This window comes from Oenanthe melanoleuca, chromosome Z, assembly GCF_029582105.1.
Source record: "Oenanthe melanoleuca isolate GR-GAL-2019-014 chromosome Z, OMel1.0, whole genome shotgun sequence".
NCBI lineage: Eukaryota > Metazoa > Chordata > Aves > Passeriformes > Muscicapidae > Oenanthe > Oenanthe melanoleuca.
In genome coordinates, this window is record NC_079362.1 from 17,061,875 (window position 1) to 17,084,290 (window position 22,416).

At 44.4% G+C, this 22,416-nt stretch overlaps 1 protein-coding gene across 1 annotated transcript in view; it reads right to left on the reverse strand.

Annotated features, from left to right (window-relative positions):
- Positions 1-8,007: 8,007 nt before the first annotated feature.
- The window catches only part of LOC130265202 (uncharacterized), a 44,997-nt gene continuing 30,588 nt past the window's right edge, over positions 8,008-22,416 (reverse strand). Inside the window, exons 23-25 of the mRNA XM_056514098.1 lie at positions 14,712-14,901; positions 12,984-13,047; positions 8,008-8,147 (exon numbers count right to left, since the gene is read on the reverse strand). Of these exons, the coding sequence (XP_056370073.1) occupies positions 8,105-8,147; positions 12,984-13,047; positions 14,712-14,901 (297 nt within the window). The 3' untranslated portion in view covers positions 8,008-8,104. The remainder of the gene's footprint in view (positions 8,148-12,983; positions 13,048-14,711; positions 14,902-22,416) is intronic.

Consider the following 22,416-nt stretch of genomic DNA (forward strand, 5'->3'; position numbering starts at 1 on the left):
GACGGAGGTAGTTATTCATGCATTGCTTACTGGTTTTGTGGTAGAGGAAAAGCTGAGCACATACAGTGTATTATCACAGTACTGTCTTTCTTTTGTAGCTTGTGGAAGAACCAGTACACTTGGTACTAAATATTTTATTAATTTTGATTATTTTTCAGCTGGTCTAGGTTGTTGAAACCTTGGCCATGAGAACCAGCAGCATGGCTACAATAAAGATGAGGAAGAAGGCAACACAACCTCCTGACATTCTTAGTCATGCTGTGCAGCTAGGAGTGGAAAAATAAGAGGGAATTGTGTTGTTTTCAGTATTTACTTGCCAGCCTATTTTTTGACTGAGTTGGTTATTTTACAGTAGTGTGCAGTTGATACTTAAAAATACAGTTAAATTGAAAACAAAGTTTGAAACAATGGACCTCATGTAAGTTGTCTGTGGGTTTACAAGAGCATAGCAGATAGTTTAAGTATGCAGTTTACAGTTAAAGCTTTCTCAACCCAGTAAACGGCATGAGAACATAAATGTTGATTAGTCAATCTTGTAGTTCAGTTAAAAAAATACAAACTCCAAGTATGTTGAATGGCTCCTTAAGTACTTCTACATCCACAGTGCAAGAGAGCATAATCTATTCATACAAACAATTAGGCAGGTGGAAATGTTAATTTTTAATTTATTTCAAGGTAATTATTTGATTAGTTTAGATTTATTTTATTTTTGTTATTATTTATTTATTTATTATTTAATTTAATTATTTTGAATTAATTTAAATAAAAAAGAAGGAGCATGAGACTTTGGGTGCACCCACTGATGTTTCCAGTTTCACTTATTTTTCACGTTTAAGATGTGACTCACACCTTAAGAAGCTGAAACAGTCTTTCAGAAGCCTGTGGCCAATTGGTACTTCAAAGTTCACTAATTTAGGCATTGTTAGAAGATTTGTATTTCTTTAAAAAGCAATAAAAATCATTACCAGTACAACTTCTTGATCATTTAATATAGACTTCGTGCTTTCTTTCAAATTGTTTATTTATTTTTTTCCATACCGCTCCTGTCTTGGTTTATTTTTGGCTTGGTCTTTTTCTTAGTCCTTAATGTACTGTACTGTAAAGCTGGTAAAATGGATGTGATCACTATCAGCACTGTTTGTGGTTGTTCTTAGGTTAAACCAGGATTTTTTTCTGAGCCTCTGCCTATTTTCTCATGTCTGTTCAGGATATTACCCCATGCATTCATTTTGTGTTCTGTGTGGTGACTTCCACGCATGAGCCTTTGCCAAGACTAACTGGGTGCCTGTAAGGTTGGTACTGCCCAGTGCGTTGTTTCTCAAGACAGTGCATGCAACAAGGGCGACTTAAGTCTCCTTCTGCCTTGTTCAATACTTCCAAAGCCTGTGCCCATAAAGGAATGTGGGGAGTGATGCCTTGTACAGATTTATGGGCCCTGTGCACTCCAGAGACAGAGCTGGCACAGAGAGGGAGCACGGGTTAGTGTAACGTTTGGTTAACCAGCCAAATAGCACTTCTGCAGCTTGATGGACTGTCCAGCCGTGGAATTTGCATTCCACAAGGCCACTGGTCAGTCTAGGTCACTTGTGTGGAGTTCCCTGCTGCCTGCCTGACAGGCATGGTCATATAATCTTTGTATGCCCAGATGCAGCCCAGTCATGGTGAACAGCATAACATTATTATTACCGAATAACTCTACTTCTGACCTGTATTTTCTTACATACTCTGTTTAGATGTGGACCGTTTATCCCTTAAGCTGGTGGTCTGTCTCCATCTCCTTTTAGTACAGCTGCCTAAAGCCCTTACACTCTGGTAGCAGAAGTGGATTGCCACTTTCTGTGATGATACCAACAGTGTCATTGGCCTGCAGAACTCCAGCATTGCAGCATGATTTTTAGAGACACTCAACCTGCCTGATCATGACTGAGTGTGATCATCACACTTGAAGTGAAAACTGAAGCAGGATGAAAGGCAGGGAGCTAAATCTATCTGAAAAATAACAGGGCAGCAACAGCCAGCAATTAAACAGAATCCTTGCATTGACGACAACAAATGGGAGAAATGGCCCATCACTATCTCCTCAGCAACAGTAAAAATCCCATTTTGTTGTTCTGCATTAAGACTTAATGTAGGTTCTTGTAAGCTAAACCGTTGTCCATAACTGAAGTGTGGAGGGAGGAAACAAAAAGAGGATTCTGAAGGATAGTCACAGTTTTGCAAAGCTTCATCTATGAACAAAACCTACTTGAGCAATGCTGGTTCAGGACGACTCCAGTCATGTTCCTCACCACAGAACCTTCTTTGAGCTTTGTCAATGTGTCATGAGAAAATGCTGAAGCTGTGCTGCCTCCTCAGGAATGTATTCCTGAAAACAAGTGTGAGAAATGACGCTCACTTTTAAAAATTTTAAAAGGCTTATTAAACCTTTAACAAAATACAACAGAAGGACTGAATAAGGAGAAATTAGAGTGCTAAGAGTCCCTGTGATGTGCCATGTGCTGGACTGCAAAAGAGCTGCTCTGCTTTTTATAGCCCTGGGGGTTACCGTGGCCAACCCTGGCCCCTCCCAAAGTCTGTCTGGCAACTCTTCTTCAATGCTTCTTCATTGCTGGAGACTACTTTTACTTTCTTGAACTTTATTGCAGGTTGGGTGTTGTCATGCCACACCTCCCAGTAAGAGCCCTGCCCTTGTCCGAGATACCCCATGGGAGGGGCCTGGACTATTAAGGCTGTCTAGTGGCTACAACAGAGGTGGGAGGAGAAAAAAAATACAAGGGACTACGGGGAGAACAGAGGATGTCTAAAGAACAAATCACAATCACATAACTATACATCAATAAAACATCTCTCAACATATCCACAATATTTCTTCTTTAATTGCAAGAGCCAATCTATCACATTACTTTTCTGTAACACGGGTAAAAACGGCAAGCTGTTTACCCACAGACTATTTTTTTTTTGTGTGTTACATACCATGTAGCATAAAATTGCTTATTTATTGCAACTGTTTCAATATTCCCCCCCCCCCCACTATTGAACTGGCATAATTTCTGCTCCATCATCAGGACATCTACAAAGACATTGTGGGCTTAATTCTGAGGAGGGATTTTTTGTGACTTTCATTTTAAATACTTGATCCTGGCTGTAGAAATGAAGAAATTAAATCACAGCTCATACCTAGCAGGCCATACCCCAGGGTTGTGGTTGGATTAGTCCATAGTTATCCCCAGGCACTTTGTCTTTAAAGTGAATTAAGACTGGTTTTTGCAGCTACCAATTCTGACTTTTCCTTTTGTGAGATGATGCTCAGATTGTGCCAGAGTAGCCACTTTCCTAGATGTAATCAGTTATAGGTTTCACTATCTGGAAAACATTAGCAGTTAGTCCCGTGTTGCTCTCCATCTTCCGGTTCACGCCTAGCTGCTCTGTTTTCCTTCCCTGCGGATGATGCTGTCATTCCTGCCGCCTTTGTTGCACCGTCCAACAGGAATCAAAGTGCACAAAGGAGGTGATGCTGCTCTGGATTAAAAGCTTTATTTGCTGTTTTGTTTCTTTTGGCAGATGTTGAAATGGTTCGCCTGAACAGGAAGTGAATGTCTGGGAGACAGGAAAGATGTGTGCTAATGTCTTTAGAAATTGGACAGGTGCGGCCCCGCTGCCCTCCGGGCCGGGGGCTGGGGCGGGCCGGGAACGGACGGACATGCCGGGAGAGGGGAGACAGGCCTGGGAGAGAGGGGAGATCCTGCGAGAGGGAGGAGAGGGTGCGAGAGATCCCGGGAGATGAAGAAAAGCGCTGGCTACAGCCCGGGAAAGGGGGGAGCCCGGGACAAGGGATCGCTCGGGACCGGGAGAAACCCGGGAGAATGGGGAGAGCCTGGGAGACGGGAGAGAGCCCGGGAGAGCTGGGAACAGGGTAAAGCGGAGAGAGCCCGGGAAAGGCCTGGGAGAGGAGAGCGCAGCGGCGGGAGCCTGGGAACAGGGAGTCCTGCAGCCGGGCCGGGAATGGGCGCGGGTCAGTCCGCTTGGGAGAGCGCGGCTGCGGGGGCGGCCCGGAGCCGGAGACACGGGGAAAGCGACTGCTCGGCAGCCCCGGCGGCGGTGAGAGCACAGCCCTGCCCGGGAGCAGCGCCCCGGGCACTGCTCGGGTTCCCAACGAGGCCGCGGCACCGCTCGGGTTCGCCGCCGTATCCGCGGCAGCTCCGAGCATCGGCCCCTCCTCGGGCCCAAGGGTCACCTGCGCCAGGTGCGCCGGAGCATCGCCTCTGTCCTGAGAACCACAAGGAGCAGCGCCGGGCACGGACTGCAGATCCCCATCGGTGCCAGGGCAAAAAGAGCAAGGAATCTTCTATGGGAGAATACATGGAATAGGAGTGAGGTGTCACCGTGAAGTGCATTAGGATGCCCTCACAAGGATACTACTGCTCTTGGCTCATGTCCTGGTTTTGAAGGACAGTTATCTGCCAATAAAGGCAGAAGCTTCTCTTTGAAATGGAGAATGTAAACCCCTCCCTCCAAATTATTATTATAATTTTGAAATAAAATAGAAATACAGTATTACAAAGAGCAATCCCAAAACACTGACAGAGTCAGAATACAACCTGACACCCCGTCAGTCGGGTGTTGGCAGCAATCCCATTAAATGGTGGCTGCTTCCTCCTGCAGTGGCAGATGTGGTTCAGCTGAAGCAGTGCTCCTGTAGAAGGATGCAGTTTTCCTCTGAAGTCCAGGGATGATATGGAAAGGTCCAGCTTACCTCTGGAATCCCGTGGAAAGAACGCTCCTTTGGAGCCTTTTGGTTTTTTGGTTTTCAAAATCTCAGTTTTTATCCAGATAGGAAAGGCTTGACTCCTGCCCCTGGCTGGAGCATCTCCCAGTGGGATGATGTAATTTTATCAGTCATACAGTGGGACTGAATGGCCCAGCAGCAGGTGATATCTTCCTGGAGGGAGGATGGGTTGTGGAAAAGATAAAGATGATTGTCCCATCTAGTCTTAAGATGGCCCGTTAACAGATAATAAGTGCCACGGAGATAAGAGTCACTGCCCCACCTGGCTTCAACAGATGGTGATAGAATACACATTTCTTGTCACTTGTATGGCAACCCAAGACATTGTGCTAAAATACAGCAAAAAAAAGGGCTGTGCTTTTGCTGAATGAAGCCACATTGTATCTGTCTTTCAGAAAGGAATAAAGCAAGCACAGATTGCCTACTGAAATTATTCTGCTCCCTTCCAAATCAGTTCATTACTCAAGCACAACCCTGAGACACATCTCCATATTCCCTCTCTCTCAGCAGCTCAGAACTGCCTTGCACAGTGCTTGCTGTGCTCCAGAGAGCTTTAGCCAAGGAAATATGGAATTGGCCACTTAATAAAAACCCCCAACTTTTTTACACTACATCCATCAGTGGCCTTTATTTTTCTGAAGCTTTAGATTTTGGCTTCCTTCCTCTGGAAAGGACACACAAACCAACATCATCCATGATTGCTTGTTCCTTGTGATACCTCTGTGCACATTGCAACTGTGCCCACAGTCCACAGCAGGAGCCCCTGCACTCCCACCAGCACCATTTCTGGGCAGCTGGCACTCACTCAAAGCAACCCCACACCCCACATCCCTGGAACACTGCCCTGACCAAGGATACACTGACCCAGCTTGACAGAGCCATCAGTTCTGAGGAGGATGTTGCAGCTCTTCATATCTTGGTGGATCATGGGATTTGAATGAAGAAAATTCAGTCTTTGCAGGAACTGAGAGAGAAAACAGAAACACAAGGGCAAAAGTTAGTGATGTAAGTTCATCACACAAGAAAAGAAATAGTTCTAAACTTTTCCTTTTCCAGGGGAATGGGGAGGAATGGCAGAACACAGAGCCATTGACAGGAAGAGCTTGCTGCTCCAACACCAGCAGAGCAGGATCTTTCTAAGGAAAGGTATGTCAGCTTCTGAAAGAGCAACAGCAGCTGCTGTTGTAGGCTGTCCCCTGCAAACCAGGCAGAATGACTGCTGCTGCAGTGGATGTGCTCTCCATGCAGAGGACAAATGAGGGTTTGTGAAGTTAATCACTTTGGCATGAGAGGCTGCGTGACAAAGGTTTTATTGCTGGCCTCAGCATAGAATTGAAGTATCACATCAGTCACCTTTTAGAAGCAAACATCATTTTGGGTCCACTATTATCCTTTTTGAGACCTGTGAGAAACAAGTCTCTCTTTTTTTCTTTGCTAATAATTTCAAATCCTTCCACCAGCACCTTTGCTTTTACAGGCAAGGAATGCAGTGCAGAGAGGCTCCAGGTGAACATTTAGAGAGGCAGGATGGAGAACAGCAAATGCAAATACAAGAGACAGAGTGAGTATACAACAGCAGGAGATCAGAGTGCAGGAATAGAGTACAGTGAGTTCTGGGGCACTGGCAGACAATTCACATGAGATGCTTTTACTTTCCCACAGCGTACCAGTAACACAGAAACAGAACTTGGCACATGAAATCTCTCCAGTTCTGAGCCTTAGTTTCCCAGACAATCCTGCCCAACCCCTTGGAAGCACAGGTGGGATCCCTGACCTGCAGACAGACAGCTGCCATCTCATCTTCAGACAGGTAGGTCTGGCTGATGACATCACTCAGAGTGCCTCCATCCATGTACTCCATAACCAGCCAGAGCTCCTGATCCACAAGGTAGCTGAAAGAAGGAAACAAAAGTGTGGATATGAATGTGCACAGCAACGTTGCTGTTTGGAAAAGACAAGGGTTGATTCTTGTTTCCGGGTCCCTTTCTGACAAGGACAGATTAAAAAGAATAGACATTCCCTCTAGGCTGTGCAGTGTTTTCAGTGTGTGCTGTCTCAAGGAGAATGACACATCTGTGAAAAAGGAGTTGTGTAAAATGGCCAGCAAGCGAAAAGTGCAGTTTAGTAACAGCCCAGATAAAAAACCTGTCACACATGGTATTTCTGGAAATAAACACCTAGTGTGCCTGGCATGCGCAGCAACGGAAAAGGGGCCACAGTCCAAGGAAATTGTCTCTAGGATGATTTATCAGCACTTAAAAGGTGCTGAGAAAATTTTGAAAAACATCAAGCCCCAAAACAATGTGGAGGCAATGAACTTACAGGGTATTGAATTAGTGAGGTAGGGCTGATCCAGACTTTTGATCAATTTTCAGACTGATAAGTTTCCCTGAGAAAGGAATTGTAACAGTGAGAATCAGTTTGCATATCAATCTATTCTTGTGGAAAAACGATTTGCACCTATGAGTAGAAACATTCTAGCTGTGTGAAACATTTACTTCCCAAGAGACAAGAATGTAAACATATCTAAAAAAGAAAGTTTTTGATGAGCATGTACACTAGCCATTACCAATGAATCTGAGTAAGCAAAAAGTTGCTAATCAATTAGAATTAAATTATGATGCCTTCTGATAACCATATAAAAATGAGCTGTGAAGAACCAAGATTAGCTACGATGGATAAAGAAACAGGTGTACTTGTCCATCTCTATTGCTAACTCCAGTGACCCTGACATGGTAAGGTGTGCTCAGATGTGATCTGAGGTGATATGAATAGCTGGCCAAGAGGAGAAGAGCAGAGATGGAGGCAGTCTGAGAGGTGCCAGAGAAGAGGCAGCAAGTAGAGCTGCCAAAAAAAAGGGGCACTCAGGAGAGCTGCCAAGAAAACCTATGGTGAGCAGAGCTGCAGAATTACATGGGGTGCAGAGCTAAAAGAAGAAGCCTGGACCTTAAATTTTGAAAAGGTGAGCTACTGGGGAAAGAATGGGAAAGCAGATATCTATGGAAGAAAAAGCTGTAGTAAATATGATCTTAGGCAAACAAGGGACAGAATGTGATAAACAGATATTGTAAACTTTGTTGCTGTGGTGTAAAAGAAATGGCATGAGTAGATGTACAAACCAGCTTTTTTGTTGAAATGTGAGAGGAAGTTGGGCAAGTGTTATCAGTGGCAGCTACAAGGTGAGATGAAATAGTAACAAAATTGCTTACTACATGGTGTTTGGCTTTATTAATGTCTTTATTAATTCAATTAAAATCTGATAGAGAAACCACAGCTGCTGCTTTAACTGCTACCGCCCAGCTCATAGTGATCCTGTGCTTAATTCCTTCTGTTTCTGTAGAACTGTTCATTTTCCCTCTGCCTACAAACAACAAGAGATAACGTTACAATGAGGAAGAGAACTGCCCTTAATCCAACAGAAAGCAAAATGCCAACACAGCTAATAAAGTCAGGTTAATGGTGGAAAATAACCATGGAACTGTGTTGGTCCCTCAGGCCTGGGGCCCCCTTGGCTTGTCAGAGCCCTCCTGCCTCCTCCCGAGCCCCACAGGACAGCTCCCCCCACGTGGTGTGACTTCCCCATGTGGCATGTCCCCCCATGTGGAGTGTCCCAGTGCCTGCCAGAGAGCCTCTGATCAGCCCTGAGCACACGGCGGGATCATGCCTTACATAAAATGCTGGAGCTATGGTGCACTGTTATTGGAACGCCTAGAAGACACATTGAAATGCATTTATTAAAATTAGCCTTGTGCTCTCAGTGAACTGTGATTTTTAACAGGATTGTTTACTGGAGAGATTCAAAGCTGTGAATGCCATGTCTTCTTACGTATCAGTAGTGTAACTAGATCTAACTTTAACAGAAATGCTGATGTATTGCATGATTGATAGAGCTTACCATGTGGAATATATACCCCCTTTTTTAAGAATTTTAATTTAATGGTCTGATTGCACTAAATTGACACTACTTCTTTGTTAAATTTTAACAATGCTACCTGTTACCATGAAAATTCAAAACCTGTAAGCTTAAAAATCTATTTGCAAGCCCATACCCTTAGAACACCATTTATCACTATGTAGATAATGTTTTAGTCTGTGGACAGGAAAATTCATATTTGTAAAGTACTGTGACTCCTTGGAAAATTAAAAAAAATCCTTCTTTAGAAAAGTTTAGGATGAATATTAAAGGAATGAAATGTTACCCTGCAGCAGCAATTAGCTTTAAAACCTAATGTCAAAACATTGAATGATTTACAACTGTTACTGTTATCAATTAGCTGAGTGCGGCCCATGGTAGATTTAACTACTTATTAATCAAAGCATTTCTTTGCTCACTTTAAAACAAACTGTGACTTCCCCATAAACATTATCTGCAGAAAATATTTGAGGCTTCGAAATAATTAGCTGAGGAAAACTCCATTGCATAATTATGTTAACCTGATTTTGCCCATTGGGTTGCTTTTCACCCTCAATTTCAATAAGGTAATTTAATTGTGAATCTTTTTGCTTTAAAGGCACATGTGATGGCTTTTTGCTTATGTGCACCTATTTAGTGATTCAAGTGTAGTTATTTTTCTTATCATGTTTAAATTAAAAATGGACTTTATATCAAAACAGTTTAAGTACATTAAAGACAACAGCTACAGAGAATGACAACTCACTCTGTAACCCTGACTTTGTAACTATATATGTCAAATTTACACACCCACTAACCTAGCTGAGTTAGTTGTGCAGAACTCATGATACTATTATATATCTGAGTTCCTACTGTTTTATGACCTAAATACTTATCTCCTACTACATTTATTAGGCCAAGCTCAAATCTGTTGCACAGATATCTGTGAAAATCTGCAAAGTAGAAGGACAGTTTGCCAAAATCTGCATTCTTGTATTATTTTTTTTTTCCCCAGTAAAATTGCACTTTAAAAAGTCCTGGTAAACTTATATTTATACCAGGAAAATCCTTACTATGAGTAAGTATTTTCAATAATATTTGCAGTTACCATGAAATTATTTCTCAAAACTAAATTACATAAAATTACAACATATTTGTCACGGCTTTATAATCTTTGTAATAATAGAGTCAAAATGTGTTAAATTCTCTTGTATCTGGGTCTTTAAAAGGAATACTCTCAACTCTAACTTTAGTTTTGTTACATTTAAGTGATGTTAAGTTCTATTAAATTTTTGTTAAATTTAGGTGATATTTATCTTCAGTTCTGTTATGTTTAATTTAATACTAATTAAGTGTTGGTAAGATTAAGCAAGGTTAAGCTTCAGTATTGTTAAATTTGAGTGATGATTTAAGTTTATGTTCTGTTAAACTGAAATTCTGTTAAGGTTAAGTTCTATTAAATTAATTTTTGCTAGGATTAATTCTGTTACAATTAATTTCTGTTAAGTTTAAATGTTACTAAATTTAAAGTCAAGTTTAAGTGTGTTTAGTCTAAGTTATTTTAAGTTCTGTTAAATGATATTAAGATCAATTTCTATTCAGTTTCTGTAATCTTAACTTTAAGTTATCTTAGGTGTACATTTGCTATATTTAAGTGACACTGAATTTCACTGAGATTAGTTTTAAGTTCTTTTAAAATATGCTTGTTTAAATTATAGGATACAATTGTTTTATCATAGAAATGACTAATGTGAAGTTTTCATGAAGTTGACTTCTGTTAGAATCTGCTTATATAAATTACAAGACACAGTTCCTTTGTTATAGAGATAAGATGGAATCACTGAAACAACTGTGATGAGACAATGGAAAATGCCTGTTTAAAGATACAAACTAATAAGTTGTTTAAAATACGTGCAGATACAGTTGACCCTTGATTTCAATGACGATTCTAGAGATGCCAATGCTTTGCACTAGTTAATTAACATAATAAATTATTACAATATCTGCTGTTTTATCTTCTATAGGTAACACAGGAGAATGATTAATAATTCCAGATTATGGCTGTTACTAGTTGTAAGCTATTTAGTGCTTTCTTTTTTACTTCTTTTTTGTTCTAATGTCATATATGCGTAAATGTCTAGAAAAATATTATTTCAACTTCCTAAGAGAGTTACTGCTGCTGTATTAATCTCATAACATAAATTCACTGACTTTTTATAGCAGCCACTATCCTTAAGGTACTATTTAAGGTCACACATATGCATTACTTTAATTAGTTGCAATTTATCTATGGTGCCATTGACTATTTAGCTAAGATAGATAATAAAGACTACTGGTTTATAAATTTAACATATCTTTGTGTAGCTATCTGCAAGACATGTATCATCTTAAGAAACCTTCCTGACTGCTATTACTGAAAGGTTTGGTTTTAGGACATGTTAGGGAGACCCTTCCAGTTAAGGCCCGGTCTCTGGCCAAGACTTGGCCCTACATTGTTGGGAACCCATGTGTTTTCTGCACAAAAACAATACTCAGGTCACTTTGACTTGCCAATTTGAACCCATAAGAGCTGGACCCCCCGCTTTGAAGTCAACTTGGAAACTTTGTCCAGGAATGGTTCTCCAGGTCATTGCTGTGAAACAAGGCTTACCAGCTGCTGCAAACACTGGGTGATGGTACATTCCATTTAGGGAACTGATGGATGATGTGCTCTTCTGAATCACCACACTATCTCATATGTGCTACTAACTATGTGTATTACCTGACTTATTTCTGCTTAGTGTAAGATTATTGTTTTACCACATGTATTGTTTTGCTTTTGAGTTGCCTTGGTGTTCCTAATGAGAGAAATGGATGTTGTTTAAAAAACAAAGAAGGGGGAATATGGCTTCTCAAGAATGTTTAAATAATGCCATATTTACGCTAAAAATTTTGAAAGCAGATAATCAAATTTCATCCCTGACAAAACAATACTGCTGTGAAGATTTGCGTGGGCAGACCTAATTTCGAAATGTCTCTGGGTAAAGATCCCCAGTTGAGTAAACAGTGGTTAGGCCTAGCTGATTTATTAACCTAGAGAGAAGGTATGCATGTGTTTTATTGCTCGTCTGGGAAAACATCAATTGCCTCTGAGAAGATGAGGCTCAGTGAGAAGATAAATGGCCTAATCACCATCCAGCCCTCATGGCCAAAACAAGAGCAGGAGTAGGACTACCAGAATATGGCTGTGTCTGGAGACTTACAGAGGCAGCCTGCCAACAGAGGCCTAATGTCCTACTACACCCACAATGATGGTATTGTGTTCCTACTAACCTTCTTCACTTATTTCCTGTTCCACGCTTCCAGAAAGACATGCAGTAATGTCAAAGTCAAAATTTCCAGCTAATGTATTTCCTCCTGGCTAAACACCATGGCCACTGAGCTCCAGCTATATGAACTTTGGAGCAGTAGCCATTTATTTCCACACCCATGAGATCTTGGACATTATCTTCTTGTTCTCCTGGGCTGTGAGTCTCTTTGTTAGTGATATGATTGTATTTGATAAGTTTTATTGATTGTGATCTGTACTCCATGTATCTTATCCTGCATCTAAGAGATGACCCACAATAGTCTTAATAAGATAACGACCTGACAGGTGCAAATTGTTTTAATGTCAGGATACACTAACCCTTTCCATAAAAAACAAAAAAGGGGGATTTGTGACGTGGGTAAAACCTTACAAAAGAAAGGCCTTGTAAACTCATGCTTCAGGCCTTGCTGCTTCAGCTGGGTACAGCTAACAGCTAGACTGATAAGTTCCCTTAAGAAAGGAATAGTAACAGTGAAAGTCAGTTTGCATATCAATCTATTCTTGTGGGAAAACAATTTGCACATTTGAGGAGAAACATTCTACCAGTGTGAAACATCTACTTCCCAAGAGATGAGAATGCAAACATATCTAGAGAAGAAAATTTTTGATGGACACATGGGACTAGACATTGTCCACAAATGAACTACAAAGTTCAACTACGAAGTTGCTAACCACTTAGAATTAAACATGATGCCTTCTGATAACCACATAAAAATGAGCTGTGAAGAATAAAGACTGGCCATGGTGGATAAAGAAACAGGTGTCCTTGTCCATCACTATTACGACAAGAAGTGCCTTTGACAATGCCTTCTCACCAAAACTCTGACCAGAACTGAGAGTAGAACCCCAGTGTCTGAATGTGTTTGCAGATTCTCTGACTTCACACTTGAAATAGATATTCCACCAGAAAAACACCTGGCCCATAGTTGTGTAGTAGTAACTGTGATTGGACTCACCTCCTGCCAGTATTTTCCCATTCCATGTATTGTGCCCAGGGATTTTCCATGTTCATCATTCTCCCTAAGAAAAACAAATGCAAGATGCTCACTTTAAAGCCGAGAGATCCCACCTTCCAGGAGATACAAAAGGCAGCCCCACTCTCTGGGGTTCTGAGCACTTTGTGTTCAACTGGGAAACAACAACAACAACAGAAACAACAATAACAACAGGAACAGGAAAAACCACAGGAAGACAGGCAGCTCTGCAGCACAAGTGGCTTGCACAGAAACTGATTTTCTACACTCCTTTGAAGAGACCTCATGACAGGAAACTAAGCACAGGAAGATACATTCAGACATGACAGAGACCAGAGAAGAATAGGTACCAAGACAAGCATGTTTGTCATCTCTAACCATTCAGGAGAGCTGGAACTAACCGGGTATTTGTTTTCTTGGGAGTAAGCACAATAAAAGAGATTCAACAAAAGGTTTCATATTTCCTAAGGTAAAATGTGCCTTGACATCTAGAATTAATGGCTGTGAACAGATGCCAGTTTCAGAACAGGAAGAATATTGCCATGTGTTCCATCTTCTCCACCTATCAGCGGTTTGCCAGAAGAATGCCCTTCCGTTTGTACAGCAGAGCAGCTCATGCTGCAAGCAATCCCAAGGGGGCTTTCAGCATCAGGACCCTCACCCTTGATGAGCAGGCTGAGCTCAGAGACAGCCTTGCCCGTGCCCCATGTGAAGAACCACACTGCTGCTCTTCACCCTGACAGCGTGGATCAGTCGCTCCCACTGGACTCTCCCTCTCAGCACCGCACATGTCCCCATCTTCCCATCTCGGCACAGCGGGCAGGGACAGCAAGGACAGCAGTGCTCCTCAGGTGCCAGCGTGACACGGACAGCTGCCCAGAGGAGATGCTGACCCTCTGGAGAGTCCAGGCCCTGCCATGCAGAAGCTGGCCCAGAGGAGGGGCTGCTGCCTCGGGGCAGCTCTGCACTGCAGCAGCTGAGCAGCAGCAGGACTCTGCCAGCCAAGGAAGGCTCCTGCCTCTGCAGTCACACCAACCATCAGGGGCAGGGCAGGGCAGCCACCACAACAAGACTCGCAACAAGCACGAGCACTGACAAGCAAAGGCAAGAAGCCACAGCCAGCCTGAGCCCCTCACAAGCTGTTGTCCCCATTCAGAACACGACAGGATTGGCTTGGAGATCAGACACAAGGAGGTGCAAATCAATGCCCTTTTTGTCCCAAAACCACTAACAGGTCCCAAGATCACCAACAGCTGATGTCAGACACAGAATCTACTGGGTTGGTTCCTCAACCCTACCAGTCCTTATCTGAGAGCACAGCACTGGCAGCTGTTATGGGCAAGAAGCACATTCAATAAGTTATGCTGCAGAATCACAAAGGGCTTGATGTGTTTTCCTAGAGACTGATCTGAGCAGGACTTGTACCAATGGGTAGGACTCAAGCAGCCACAGCCTTCTGCTGATCCAGGAACAATCCCTGGTTCTGCCTTCAGCAGAAAGGGTAGCCCAGGCAAATTCCAGGCAGCCCAAGTTACCCTCAGATATAGCAGGAACACCCAGAACACTTTCTCCCTGTCTCAGAGCACAGCAGCTCCTGTGGGGAGTCCCAAATGCCCTTGTGACACCAGACTGAGGAGGAACATTTGGTACAGCTATGCTGACATGTGCACACATTCATTGTCTCCCAGGCAAGAAATACACCAGACATACTCTGTAGCACCAGAGAGTCATCCTGGATCTCCTGTTGCTGAGCAGCAGCTGTGTCACTGCTGGAGATGGACCAAGTGGTTCCTGGGCTCCAATTCTCAGGTGGGGGAGCAAAGACTCCTCTGGATGAACCTGCTATTGCTGCTGCTGCTGCTGCTGCTGCTGCAGGGTGAGTATAAGAGCCTGTGAAGTGCTGAGACAAGAAATGGGTTTGTGTCAGAAAGGTTGCTGGCAGAGGTTGTTTCCCAATCCCATTTCAAATGCCCTTAGGAAGCTGCTGTCAGGCATATGCAGAGGTATTAGTTTGGATTTTTTTGCATGTCCAGTTCTGAAAACAAATGGTAAAAAACCAAAGACAGCTTAAACTCAAGTCCATAGCCATTTTCGTGTTCCATTTTCATGGATTTTCTGAAGGATTTCTGCAACAATGACCATTCCACTTCCTTCCAAGGACTCCTTTCTCCCCTCTAGGGCTGCACACACATTTGCTTCTCCTTGTTCTAATGTTCTACCTCCTCCCATTGAACTCTCTTTTCTTGCACCATCTTTGGGATGTGTCCAACCTGCAGCATCTCTGGCTGGGACAGCTCCCATGCCTCATGCCGACCTCGGAGCTCTTCATTTCCAGTCATTTGTTCAAAGTCTTCACAGATTGGCAGGCGAGATATCAACACCTCCACCTCAAGTCAAACAGAACAAAGCAGTCAGCCACTACAGCTTGTCCCTGACAGCCAAGAGTCATTGACTGTGAGGAAAGGGAAAGAACAGGAGAGAACCACATTCACAAGGGATACAGACAGCCTGTAGCTTGTATTCTAAATCTGTCTGAGTGACCACGTTCAGCTGCAAAAACATTTCAGGCAAGAAGATTCTCTGATGCTCCATCTGGGATCCAAAAGAAGTAACCCATGGCTTGGTACTCTATTAGGGATTCCTTGCAGATCTCTCCCTGTGTGCAGTTCCCAAGTGTAACACTGCAGGTGGCTAAGGAACTACCAGGAACATTCAGAAGTATTTGCTGGCAGCCAGAAATGATAACACAGCTATGGAGCTGTAGCCTCAAAGAGCAGTGAGATGTCCAAGGCACCACCTTTGTTTCAGCAAATGAGAGCGAGTGAGCGCGTTCTTCTCTCAAAGGAACCGCTGCCCTCCTCGCCTTCCTTCTGGCAGCTGAGAAGGACAAAGACTGTCCCAAGTGCAATTTGCAGGATGGCACCAGTCTCTGCTTCTTGTGCCTTTACTGCACAGCTCTACCCAAAGCTCCAGCCACAACTCACACCAGAGGGGAAAGCCCTCAAGAGGTGCAGAGTCCTCAGGGGCTGTTGACATTTACCTGTCTTCCTGTGGTGTTGGCAATTGCTCTACAAATGTCTCCAAGAGTCCTAGAAACAAAAGAAAGCAAAGAAAGGAGAAGCCATTTAGATCTTGGAGTGAAAGCCAGCCCAGAGAGGCCATCTCTGCTGTAAGTGCCTAAAACCTGCAGGATGCAGGAGGGGTGTGCCAGAAGGCAGCTGATGCATTTTCCTCTCAAGTGTATGTGCACTGGGCCTGTTCCTGGAGTGTTGGTGTTTACTGCCTCTGCTCAAAGAAAGAGCTTATCCTTTAATCTTGGCTTTCAGTTTCTAAACTGTGCAGTTTTTATCCCGATCACAGAGTATTTCCTTCAGCAAACTCTTGGAAAGAAATATTCCTGGGAATGGTTATCTGACAGCTGTCATAGAGCGTAAGTTGCTCTTTCAAGCAAGCAAGGTTCTTCTCCTTTCATTAGTATGGCCATATGATTTGGAGATATACAGATGTGCAAAGGAAATTAACACAGTTGCCTGGCACCTGAGTGACAGGAGATTTGCCAGGTTCTGTCCCTTGCTGCAGGTAAGACCTTGGCAGCATGGAGATGTCTTTGACAATGCCTTCTGACCACACTTGTGACCAAAATTCTGACCAGCAATGACAATGTAACCCCAGTCTGAATGTGTTTGCAGATTCTCTGAATTTACACTTGAAACAGATATTCAATCAGTAAAACACCTGGCCCTTGGTTTCTAGAAGTAACTGTGATTGGACTCACACGTGGCCAATAATTTCCACTTCAATGTATTGTGCCCAGGGATTTTCCACGCTCATCATTCTCCCTAAGAGAAAGAAAATGCAAGATGCTCACTTTAAAGCCGAGATCCCACCTTCCAGGAGATACAAAAGGCAGCCCCACTCTCTGGGGCTCTGAGCCCTTTCTGCTCAACTGGGTAACAACAACAGGAACAGGAACGACCACAGGAAGACAGGGAGCTCTGCAGCACAAGTGGCTGGCACACTTTCTACACTTTCCCTTTGTAGGGACCTCTTGTTAGGTGTGGAGGCCCAAGGGTCAGTGATTAAAGTCAGCCCTTGACCTTGAAAAGATTCATAAGTGATATACTCTGTGGCTGTGGGGAGAAAAGCCTCTTTCCCACAAAGCTTTTCACCTTTGCTGTTAATTCCTCCTCAGTTTTGATATCTCATTGGCCTCCTGGCCCTGACCACCCCAGTTTAGCCCCAATCTCCCATTTATGTACATCCCCTAGATTGTTCTCCCTTCCCTGGATCTCTGTTGCTTCTGTTCTCTCCTGTCACATTGCCCTGTCACTCCCCATTGGCTTTCCCTATCACTAACCCCACCAGCTATGGAAATCTCCAGCCTCTGCAGTCCCACCAGCCATCAGGGGCAGGGCAGCCACCACAACAAGGCTGGCAAAGCCCAAGTGTTGTGATGTACAAGGTCTGGACCAGCCTCCTGCATTCAAGCAGCCCCGAGGTGGATGGTCCCCTGGGTGAGCAATGATAGGATGGATTGAACACTTTCAAATGATCCCAGCCAGTTCATTGAACCCCAAGTGCAGATGTATCAATGGCCAGGGAAATGGGTGTGTTAGGACCCCAGCCAATCACATGGGTATATCCAGGAGATTCAATCCCTGTATTTAGGAAGGGCTTGGAAAAATAAAGAAGCTTTTGTCACATGGATCACTGAGGGTTCGTGTTGTCTGTCTCCAACAGCAACCCCAAATAATGTAATACCCAAACATGAGCACTGACAAGCAGTGGGAAGAAACCAGAGCCAGCCTGAGCCCCTCACAAGCTGTTGTCCCCATTCAGGACATGACAGGATTGGTTTGGAGATCAGACACAAGGAGGTGCAAATCAATGCCCTTTTTGTCCCAGAAACACCAACAGCTCCCAAGATCACCAATAGGTGATGTCAGACACAGAATCTACTGGGTTGGCTCCTCAACCCTGCCAGTCCTTATCTGAGAGCACAGCACTGGCAGCTGTTATGGGCAAGAAGCACATTCAATAAGTTATGCTGCAGAATCACAAAGGGCTTGATGTGTTTTCCTAGAGACTGATCTGAGCAGGAGTTGTGCCAATGGGTAGGACTCAAGCAGCCACAGCCTTCTGCTGATCCAGGAACAATCCCTGGTTCTGCCTTCAGCAGAGAGGGAAGCCCAGGCAAATTCCAGGCAGCCCAAGTTACCCTCAGAGGTGGCAGGAAAACCCAGAACACTCTCTCCCTGTCTCAGAGCACAGCAGCTCCTGTGGGGAGTCCCAAATGCCCTTGTGACACCAGACTGAGGAGGAACATTTGGTACAGCTATGCTGACATGTGCACACATTCATTGTCTCCCAGACAAGAAATACACCAGACATACTCTGTAGCACCAGAGAGTCATCCTGGATCTCCTGTTGCTGAGCAGCAGCTGTGTCACTGCTGGAGATGGACCAAGTGGTTCCTGGGCTCCAATTCTCAAGTGGGAGAGCAAAGACTCCTCGGGATGACCATGCTTCTGCTGCTTCTGCTGCTTCTGCTGCTTCTGCTGCTGCTGCTTCTGCTGCTTCTGCTGCTTCTGCTGCTGCTGCTGCTGCTGCTGCTGCTGTAGGGTGAGTACAAGAGCCTGTGAAGTGCTGAGACAAGAAATGGGTTTGTGTCAGAAAGGTGACTGGCAGAGATCACCTGAGATCCCATTTCAAATGCAAGCCCTTAGGAACTTGCTCTCAGCCAAATGCAGAGGTCTTAGATTGGATTGTTTTGGATGTCAAGTTCTGAGACCAAATGATCAAAACCAAAGACAGCTTTAACTCAAGTTCTTTGCCATTTTGGTATTCCATTTTCATGAATTTTCTGAAGGATGTCTGTGGACATGGCTAAAGGCTCTTGGAGAAACCTAATCTGTTCCTTAACCAGGCTGTTGAGTTTTCACAGCTCGGAAAGATCTGGCTCGGATCCCTCCCAGGCTTGGGATCTTTCTCAAAGACGGAATAAGGGAAAGATAAAAGAACAATGCAGAAAGACACCTGGTGTTGACCACGGAGCCATGTGAGTGCCTGGTGATATTTTGCAGAAAGCATGCTTTCAAAGAGATGATGCCTTCTTGGACCAATGAATATTTTCTACTTTGTTTTGCCCAATCTATCCTATATATATGCCACGGCTTTTCAATAAATCACTCTTTCTTGTCGCCTGGAGGGAATTTTGTTGCTATGTTCTTTCACTGCTTCCTAGCCTTACAGCGACAGATGTCTACAACAATGACTGCTCCACTTCCACCCAAGGACTCCTTTCTCCCCCCTAGGGCTGCACACACATTTGCTGCTCCTTGTTCTAATGTTCTGCTTCCTCCCATTGAACTCTCTTTTCATGCACCATCTTTGGGATGTGTCCAACCTGCAGCATCTCTGGCTGGGACAGCTCCCATGCCTCATGCCGACCTCGGCGCTCTTCATTTCCAGTCATTTGTTCAAAGTCTTCACAGATTGGCAGGCGAGATATCAACACCTCCACCTCAAGTCAAACAGAACAAAGCAGTCAGCCACTACAGCTTGTCCCTGACAGCCAAGAGTCATTGACTGTGAGGATAGGGAAAGAACAGGAGAGAACCACATTCACAAGGGATACAGACAGCCTGTAGCTTGTATTCTAAATCTGTCTGAGTGACCACGTTCACCTGCAAAAACACCTCAGGCAAGAAGATTCTCTGATGCTCCATCTGGGATCCAAAAGAAGTAACCCATGGCTTGGTACTCTATTAGGGATTCCTTGCAGATCTCTCCCTGTGTGCAGTTCCCAAGTGTAACACTGCAGGTGGCTAAGGAACTACCAGGAACATTCAGAAGTATTTGCTGGCAGCCAGAAATGATAACACAGCTATGGAGCTGTAGCCCCAAAGAGCAGTGAGATGTCCAAGGCACCACCTTTGTTTCAGCAAATGAGAGCGAGTGAGCGCGTTCTTCTCTCAAAGGAACCGCTGCCCTCCTCGCCTTCCTTCTGGCAGCTGAGAAGGACAAAGACTGTCCCAAGTGCAATTTGCAGGATGGCACCAGTCTCTGCTTCTTGTGCCTTTACTGCACAGCTCTACCCAAAGCTCCAGCCACAGCTCACACCAGAGGGGAAAGCCCTCAAGAGCTGCAGAGTCCTCAGGGGCTGTTGACATTTACCTGTCTTCCTGTGGTGTTGGCAATTGCTCTACAAACGTCTCCAAGAGTCCTAGAAACAAAAGAAAGCAAAGAATGGAGAAGCCATTTAGATTTTGGAGTGAAAGCCAGCCCAGAGAGGCCATCTCTGCTGTAAGTGCCTAAAACCTGCAGGATGCAGGAGGGGTGTGCCAGAAGGCAGCTGATGCATTTTCCTCTCAAGTGCACTGGGCCTGTTCCTGGAGTGTTGGTATTTACTGCCTCTGCTCAAAGAAAGAGCTTATCCTTTAATCTTGGCTTTCAGTTTCTAAACTGTGCAGTTTTTATCCCGATCACAGAGTATTTCCTTCAGCAAACTCTTGGAAAGAAATATTCCTGGGAATGGTTATCTGACAGCTGTCATAGAGCGTAAGTTGCTCTTTCAAGCAAGCAAGGTTCTTCTCCTTTCATTAGTATGGCCATATGATTTGGAGATACACAGATGTGCAAAGGAAATTAACACAGTTGCCTGGCACTTGAGTGACAGGAGATTTGCCAGTTTCTGTTCCTTACTGCAGGTAAGACCTTGGCAGCATGGAGATGTCTTTGACAATGCCTTCTGACCACACTTGTGACCAAAATTCTGACCAGCACTGACAATGTAACCCCAGTCTGAATATGTTTGCAGATTCTCTGACTTCACACTTGAAACAGATATTCAATCAGTAAAACACCTGGCCCTTGGTTTCTAGAAGTAACTGTGATTGGACTCACACGTGGCCAATAATTTCCACTTCAATGTATTGCGCCCAGGGATTTTCCACGCTCATCATTCTCCCTAAGAGAAAGAAAATGCAAGATGCTCACTTTAAAGCCAAGATCCCACCTTCCAGGAGATACAAAAGGCAGCCCCACTCTCTGGGGCTCTGAGCCCTTTCTGCTCAACTGGGTAACAACAACAGGAACAGGAACAACCACAGGAAGACAGGGAGCTCTGCAGCACAAGTGGCTGGCACACTTTCTACACTTTCCCTTTGTAGGGACCTCTTGTTAGGTGTGGAGGCCCAAGGGTCAGTGATTAAAGTCAGCCCTTGACCTTGAAAAGATTCATAAGTGATATACTCTGTGGCTGTGGGGAGAAAAGCCTCTTTCCCACAAAGCTTTTCACCTTTGCTGTTAATTCCTCCTCAGTTTTGATATCTCATTGGCCTCCTGGCCCTGACCACCCCAGTTTAGCCCCAGTCTCCCATTTATGTACATCCCTTAGATTGTTCTCCCTTCCCTGGATCTCTGTTGCTTCTGTTCTCTCCTGTCACATTGCCCTATCACTTCCCATTGTCTTTCCCTATCACTAACCCCACCAGCTATGGAAATCTCCAGCCTCTGCAGTCCCACCAGCCATCAGGGGCAGGGCAGCCACCACAACAAGGCTGGCAAAGCCCAAGTGTTGTGATGTACAAGGTCTGGACCAGCCTCCTGCATTCAAGCAGCCCCGAGGTGGATGGTCCCCTGGGTGAGCAATGATAGGATGGATTGAACACTTTCAAATGATCCCAGCCAGTTCATTGAACCCCAAGTACAGATGTATCAATGGCCAGGGAAATGGGTGTGTTAGGACCCCAACCAATCACATGTGTATATCCAGGAGATTCAATCCCTGTATTTAGGAAGGGCTTGGAAAAATAAAGAAGCTTTTGTCACATGGATCACTGAGGGTTCGTGTTGTCTGTCTCCAACAGCAACCCCAAATAATGTAATACCCAAACATGAGCACTGACAAGCAGTGGGAAGAAACCAGAGCCAGCCTGAGCCCCTCACAAGCTGTTGTCCCTATTCAGGACATGACAGGATTGGTTTGGAGATCAGACACAAGGAGGTGCAAATCAATGTCCTTTTTGTCCCAAAACCACTAACAGCTCCCAAGATCACCAATAGGTGATGTCAGACACAGAATCTACTGGGTTGGCTCCTCAACCCTGCCAGTCCTTATCTGAGAGCACAGCACTGGCAGCTGTTATGGGCAAGAAGCACATTCAATAAGTTATGCTGCAGAATCACAAAGGGCTTGATGTGTTTTCCTAGAGACTGATCTGAGCAGGAGTTGTGCCAATGGGTAGGACTCAAGCAGCCACAGCCTTCTGCTGATCCAGGAACAATCCCTGGTTCTGCCTTCAGCAGAAAGGGTAGCCCAGGCAAATTCCAGGCAGCCCAAGTTACCCTCAGATATAGCAGGAACACCCAGAACACTCTCTCCCTGTCTCAGAGCACAGCAGCTCCTGTGGGG